Here is a 7,701-nt window from a genome sequence, read left to right as displayed (position 1 = left end):
GGGAGTAACTTTTGAAGAAATTGTACTTTTCAGACATCATACTTTTACTCCTACTTGAGTAATATTTAGTTTGAAGTAACAGTACTCCTACTTGAGTAAAGACTTTGGTTATACTTGCCACTGTGAGTAAGTAGTAGTATTATATTTTTTCCAATTTGTGCGTCTGTTCTTTGTAAATATTTGAATTTAATATTTTGTCCATCCAATTACATTAACTTCAAATGATAAATCACATTCATGTTACGTCCAGACAGTTACCCTTTAAGTTACTCTCACTTGAGTAGTAGTTTCGCTAAATACTTTTTACTTTTACTTGCGTAATTTCTTGGACCACTACTTTGTACTTCTACTTGAGTAATATGACTAAAGTAATGTTACTCTTACTTAAGTACAATTTTTGACTACTATACTCACCTCTGCCTGTGACCAAGTAATAATGTTGTTTCCTGGTTTAAAGGGCCTATATAAAGCTATTGTCTGGTCTATGTTTTAACACTGTGTGTCATGTTATGCAGTTTCCTCATCAAAAACATACCCGGAGTTTTGTTTTGTTTCATTCACACATGAATGTGCGTCATTGTGTCATTAACACACACACCCTGGATATTTAGGCTGAGTTTTTCTCTCAAACTAAAAACACTTTGTGATGTCATGTAGTAATACAGGAAGTGCTCCACTTTGTTTTTACACATTCATTGGAATCATTTGGATAATTTCAGTTGTTGTTCTTGAAAAGAGCAGTATGTGACATCACAAGGTGGAACAGAGCATTTTGAGCTTTGAAGATGTAGACAGGCTAATAATGCAGGATAACTCATTATAACATGGCTTAAAGCTCACAATGATCCATTTTATGTAACATGGGACCTTTAAAGTAACATTACATAAAGATCCCTGCTAGTGTGTGCAAAGGTGGTATAGTTTAAAAAGACCTTTTACTTAATTACTTATTTGCACAAATATATTACACAAATGCTAATGGAAAAAGTTACAAGTTAAGCCACTAAACTTCCACCTGGTGTTTTTTCTCTGTAAATGGGAAAATGTGTGGCTGTGGCTCAATGACTTCCCTCTCCGGTCTCAAGTCGTCATCTGGATCCCAGCGTGAGCCCAAATAAAAACAACCTAAAACTAGTCCTTAAACACCTATAAAACCCTTTGCCTCATCCAGTGTAATTAGAGGGAGAATGTTGTTGATAATTAAAATCCTCTCTAGTATTCAAGCCTGTTTTTAAATACCAAATTGTTGTTGTTGTTTATTTGGATTGTTTTGCAGTTATGTGAACTTTCAGTGGTGTAATATCTGAATAAAGCGTAGGAATGATGAGCAGATGATAGGTCAGGTTTGTGGGAGCGGAAGCTACGCTAATCACAGGAGGTTTTTCACAGAGCTGCTGTCAGAATAACTCACTGTTGTTGAATCCGAGCTGTAATGCTTTAGAATCTCACTCCATCTTGTTTGGAGGAGGCAAGCCACCTTTACAGTGAGAATTAAAAATATATGAATCACCAAAATACTGCAAGCCATGTTTTTGCACTGAGCTCAGTATTGGAGTTACTGAGCTGGAAGTGGGCGATGTAGTAAAATAAAATAGATTCTCTGCTGTTGAATGCAGTTTCAACACCTCAAACCCAGACACTTCTCCTGTTGGCCAGCCCCTTTCTAAATGAGTGAAAAAGGTCAACCACTGACTTGTCTCCATAGAAATGTTACTGCCTGCTTATAATATTCCACAGTATGACAGGAAACGTGTCTTAACTCTATCTTCCATTTATTCAATTATAGGTGTTTTATTTAAACATGGGGAATCAGTGTTTCATTTGAATGCAGCTAAAATCTGAAACAGTCATCCTGAAGATGTGAGACAGGCCTCTGTTCTGGCAATGTTTAAACCCAGGCTCAAAACAGTTCTGTTGACATGTGTATCTGACCGAAAGGCTTTTATTTTGCACTCTTCCCTTTTAATATTAATTTTCTGGTGCTTATTATGTTTCGATTTGTTTGTAATGTGATTTTAATGTCTTTCTTAGTCTGTAAAACACTTTGAATTAAAAGTAAACTTGCCTTGCCTTATTGCTACAAAACACCTTGACCAACATGCACTCTTATTGTGAGCTGGGCAAGTCACTCCGCAGATCAGACCTGGAATTTGACTAGGTTGCGTTACCTGCCTGTCTCCATTGAGATAGATAAGTCATGTTGTGGAACATTCTAGGTAAAGCAATAACTATATATAATCGCCATGGAGACAAGCAAGTGGCAAACCCTTCATCAGAAAAGCTACATAATGCACTTTTAACCTATCACAGTGAACTTTCAGAGGTGATCTTGAGGTCAAAATATGTCTGTTGTATGCATCTAATTAGAAAGCATTTTATTATCTGATAATCAGTTACTGCGTGTTAGCATGCTAGTTGTTGTTAGCTTTACTGTCACGGCAAAACTCTTCACTGGTCTCTGAAAGTTGTGAAAAGCTCTTATAAACTCATCATGGTGAGTAAATAGTTACAGTGCCTTTAATTGTAGTCTAATAAATTCATGAAATACACACTTGTTTTTGTCAATTTCTCCTAACAGTGCGAGGCTTTTGCTATCAGTGCAGAGCTCATGTTTCTCATGTTTACAGTGAAACACAATTTGAGATAAAAATCAGATTACAGAATGAGCGAAGATTAGATAAAGACTGATTTGAGGTCTAATCCTGCTCAGCCTCTTAAGTGAGCCTCCTCAGTTAAAGCAGAAGTGTAGAAGACGCTGCTACTACCTGAGAGTGTAGTACGCAGTGGGCAGATATCCTCTCCAATCCTTCGTGCCGTCCTAATATGGCCAAATGGGGATTGTCTTAAAGGGATTTTCGGAGAGCGTTCCAAAAGACGAATCGTGAGTTGACATCAAAAGGCATCGCGCTTCGATCTACGGCTGAGTCAGAGCAAAATGTGGGACAAAAACACCATTTCTGCAGAGACTGAGTCAGATTGCACCACCAGCAACACTTTGTTTATTCAGGAATGCTTCATCTTCAAATCTGCATGTAAAATAAATTAAATGAATTTGAATTAGGGGTGGGCGTTATCACTGTTCAAATGCAATTGTGATATGACCCTGTGACGGTCTGTCAGTCTATAGAGATGGGTAGATAGAGGTATATTGTGATTTTGGTGCTTTTCCTGTTTAATTCAGTCTTATATACTCAAACTCAGACCCTTTTCTCCACCCATTCCTCCTACTGGTCAGCCTTTGTCATCGTCAGAAGAGTGAGTGACAGGTGGATTTAACCAATCACAGTCAAGCGTAAACTCTCAAAAGAAGAAAATAGCTATTAAGTAAAGTCATGTCTTAAGAGAGGTGGTAGAGTAGCCAAACTGTCCTCAAGTCAGAGTGAAGATACTTTGAAATAATAATGCTTATGTAGAAGTAACTAGTAGTGGTCCACCAAATTACTCAAATATATATATATTTTTTTCAAGAAACTACATGCAACCAGATCTGGCATTTTCAAAGAACAGACCACAAAAATGAAAAACTAAATCATCATCTGAAGAAGCAGTGCAAAATCCAGAAATGTTAAAATCAGTTCATATTGTCAACATAAAGTTTTTGAGTGGTCCATGGGCATATACTAATTAATGTGGTCTCATACTTGTTCCGATACAGCTCAAGATCACCCTAAAGCTGTTTCGTAAAACGTTCATTTCTGTCCTGTGAATGTGACTTTTTTAGTATCGACACAAGTTCAAATGAGTACCTAGTTTCGATACTAGTTTTAGTATAGATCAGTAGTATTTTCTATACTTTTGGCAACCCTACAGTGTAACCAAAATGTTTACACAAGTAAGAGCTCTACACTGTAAAACAATATTGAAGTAGGAGTAAAAATATGGTGATTTAAATAAGTTTAACTGAGTACCACCCACCTCTGCTTATGAAAGGCTGCAAAAAGCCACAAATTGAGCAAAAAATTCAACTAAATTCTTAAAGCATACATATCATTTTTCGTGATATCGCCCACCTCTAATTTGAATAATACAGTGTACATTATTGTTGTTCAGAGTTCAGCTGGCAGAGGCGATGCTGTCCGTGTGTTATAGTTGACGTCCATAGAGTTATACGAGTCCGAGCAGATAGAGGACCGAGTTACCGAGGGGCAGGGAGAGGGAGGGGTCTGTGGTCTGGGCTCCTGGTGGTACAAAACACAAGCCAAAAGTGTCTGTCCCTTTTCTGCTCCCCTCTCTAGGTCCTCCTTGTCTTTACTGTCCCGTTGAAGAAGAGGTGTCACTGGTTGGTTGTTTCTTTGGACTTGTGGTGCTGTTGGTAGAGGAGAAGGAGGAGGAGAGCCACTTTTATTTTGAGAGAGGGGAAGTAAATGCGCCGGAGTTGCCCAAGTTGCTTGCTCTCCATCTTGACCTCCAAAACTATCCTCCCATCCCGTCCCTCCTTTCAAATCCTCGAGATCGTCAAATTTTTCTTGCAGCTTCACCTCCCTGTCCCTGTTTTCGTAGAGCAACGTCGCCGCGCAGATGAAAATGAACAAGCCGATGCCCATTACGATAGGCCCGGCTAGCTTCATCCTCTCCACATGCGTGCTGCCTCGCCCTCCCACGGCGGGTTTGGGGGGCGCGGACACATACCCCGCTACGGCTACACACATGCCCACCAGAACCACACAGACCCCCAGCATGAGCCACACCCCGGGGGCAGAGCGCAGGGGCAGGCGGGTGCGGAGGGCGTGGCCTTTCTTCAGGTGGCGGTGGCAGGAGGCGGGGCAAGCACCAGAGGAGGATGACGATTGGGTGGATTTGGAGGAGGAGGGGCTACACACAGGACTCGTAGCAGCAGTCATCCTCTGGCTTTAAACTGGACAGGGAAACATCAGGGAGGGAAAGTTCAGTAACGCATTAAAACTGTACAAACAACAAGAATGGCAGTATGTTTTAAGACTTGATATGAAAGTTGCACAATGTAATCTTTCTAGTTGTGTGTCCGCCAACTGCTCGTCTCCATAGAGATGTTATTGCTTTGGCTGGAATGTTCCACACTTATCTATCTCTGTAGTATCAAATTGCTTATTGTTAAAAATATATCTTGAAAAACATGTGTTCTTTCTGTGACAAAGCTGGCATCTCCACAGATCTGGCATCATCGTCATCATCTCTTGTCTCCTTGGAAGCAAAGCAATCACAGCTCCATGGAGACAAGCTGGTTGCAAACCTTCCATCAGAAAAGTTACATAATGCAGCTTTAACAATAGAGACCAACTTGCCAAATGCTGGTAAATGTTTTTGTCTATTACTTCTAAAAACTCCATAGTGTTATATAGCACTTTCTGTTTGGGCAAGTCACTTAACGTTGCATTATTCATTCACTCCACACGGTAAACTACTGTAGTCATATCTGCTTTGGGTTCACAGCCAGTGACTCACTCCCACAAGTGTTTTGCCCAATGGCACCACAACACTACCTGTCCACTATTTACACCTGGGATTGAATCAACAATCAGGTTATAAAATGGACACTTTTTAAGTTATTGGCCTGTTGGATACATCACTAATCTATTAAAAAAAACAAAAACATGTAGAATATGCAAGATCACAGTATAAAACACATGACTGGCCAACAATTAATTCCTAAATTCCAATTGGTTACATTTTGCAAATGACTGGGGGAGACAAAGTTAACACAATTAAGTTCTGGTAGCTTAAGAATAAGACTTGAGGGGATCTATAAGAGAAAACCAGTCCATTGCAGCTCTACTCGTGTCTCTGGAGTTGTATAAAGCGCCCACACATCACCACAAATTGACTGAACTCCCCCCTTTGAATCACTATATTACCTCTAACAAGAATAGTCATATTAATTAAAGCATATGTTTATTTTGGGGGGATCTCACAGGAGGTTCGAGGCGTGATAAACTGGACCTAAGTAAGTCATATTGGATTGTGGTGTACACTGTTGCTGACTACACAACACTGCAGTTCCTCCACTCTCAATTTAACATTCAGACAGTGTACTTGCCTTGTTTTGTTCGCATTCCCGCAGCAAAAACTGTCTCCTCTGCATTATCAACACGAATAATCCCGAGTTGCGCTAATTCTCGTAATTCCGTGCGCACTTCTTGATTTGCCGCAAAATGACATCCACTTTTTCTCCCAAGTCCTGTGCACACATGACGTGCTTCTACCTTCGGGTTTTTGCGCTGAAATGCGGAGTGCAAGAGTCAGAAATGAATGCAGGGGGGGTGAAAGATTTGAAGGGGAAGCGCGGTGTTGTTGGGAAAGTGGTGCATAGCTGGTCCCTCGCGCTCTCCTCGCTGTCTCTCCGCTCGCTGCGTGTTGTGCGCTTTGCTGTGCAGCTCATGTTTTGATTAGTGTGTGCAGAGAGGAGGGGTCGTGGGAATGAGCCCAGCGCAGGCCAGTCCCACGGTAAACGCGGTTATTCTGAGCTACCTCTACAACTATTCCCAAAAGTCTTTATTTCTCAAGTACATGTCTGGTAACAAATTGGCCCAACATGTCAAAAAATATCCGTTTGTATCTTTTTAATTTATTTTATAGCAAAAGATGAAGTTTTAATCTGTCAGCTGGACAAATTGTTAGATATTTCTCTGCTCATTCAAGCCGCTTCTTCAGTTCTGGTCAGATTGCTGGTGGACACTGCCTTAGATCTATCTGAAAGGAGGAGATAACTACACTGAAACTGTAAGCAGCTGTTGTCTCCAGTTTCAGCCTTTAATGGCCCTCCTATTCTTCTCTTTTGTTTCTTTTTGTTTGCTTTGGGTCTGAGGATGGACTCATAGATCGGTGTGAAATTGTGTTTCAGGGCCCTGTTCCTGTTTAACGAAGGATTGTCTTTCCTAACAAAAACAGTGTCTTTAACTCCCCTCTCAAACCATTTATTTTCTCTGGCTAAAATCTGAACCTCACTGTCTTCAAAGGAGGTGGTTAGTGGTTTTGAGATGGAGATGTACAGCGGACTAGGGTCCCGAGGAGCTCTTGCGACGGTGTTGGTACATCCTCTCATGGAGTGGTTGTTTAGTTTCTCCAGTGTAATGCTCACTATGTATTACAGGTACTTTGGAGTATAGAATGATTTCAGCTTACTATACATTATAATGACAACATACCATTGATTAAAGATGCATTATGTAACTTTTCTGGTGGAGTGACTACCATCTGCTTGTCTCCATTGCGACGATTTATGCTTTGCCTGGAATGTTCTGCTGTGTGGCATTAAATATCTGTCTTGCATCAATTCAATTAGATATCTTTAGGTCGTTCTATTGCAATCAAAAACAAAACATGCATTCTTAATGTGAGTGGATTCGCTTCTCCACAGATCTGACCTGTAACTTGTCTTAGTGGTGTCACCTGCCTGTCTCCATGGAAATCGAGAAGTTTAATGTCCTACTGTGGACCTTACAAAACTTACACCTTTTGAGTGTAATTTGTGTTGTTTGTTCAGTGACTCTTAAGTCTAAATACAAATTTTTTTTTCAAAGATGCTTCACTAATAAATGGGAATACTTTTTGTAAAATAATTCCTGGTTTGGATTTTATAACAAAGCAAATATAATCAGACCACTGCTCTAATATGTTGCAACTTTGATCCTGTTATTAAACTAAGAATTTTTATGCTCTATACATTTTTATGCTATATTTTTATGCTCTATAAAATCTCGATGAAATAAGTCATATCGGAAACCC

General features: G+C 40.0%; 1 protein-coding gene across 1 annotated transcript; it reads right to left on the bottom strand.

Annotated features, from left to right (window-relative positions):
* Positions 1–2,821: 2,821 nt before the first annotated feature.
* LOC129456957 (transmembrane protein 200B) lies at positions 2,822–4,851 on the bottom strand. The gene has a single exon (XM_055228060.1). The coding sequence runs from the start codon at positions 4,839–4,841 to the stop codon at positions 4,047–4,049; it is 795 nt and encodes a 264-aa protein (XP_055084035.1). The 5' UTR covers positions 4,842–4,851; the 3' UTR covers positions 2,822–4,046.
* Positions 4,852–7,701: the final 2,850 nt, after the last annotated feature.

The sequence above is a fragment of the Periophthalmus magnuspinnatus genome, chromosome 16 (genome assembly GCF_009829125.3).
Source record: "Periophthalmus magnuspinnatus isolate fPerMag1 chromosome 16, fPerMag1.2.pri, whole genome shotgun sequence".
Classification (NCBI taxonomy): domain Eukaryota; kingdom Metazoa; phylum Chordata; class Actinopteri; order Gobiiformes; family Gobiidae; genus Periophthalmus; species Periophthalmus magnuspinnatus.
Note: the sequence above shows the minus strand (reverse complement) of the source record. Positions and strands in the feature narration are given on the sequence as shown.

Coding starts and splice junctions, on each gene's coding strand:
- LOC129456957 (XM_055228060.1), bottom strand. CDS start 4,841: ATGACTGCTGCTACGAGTCCTGTGTGTAGCCCCTCCTCCTCCAAATCC.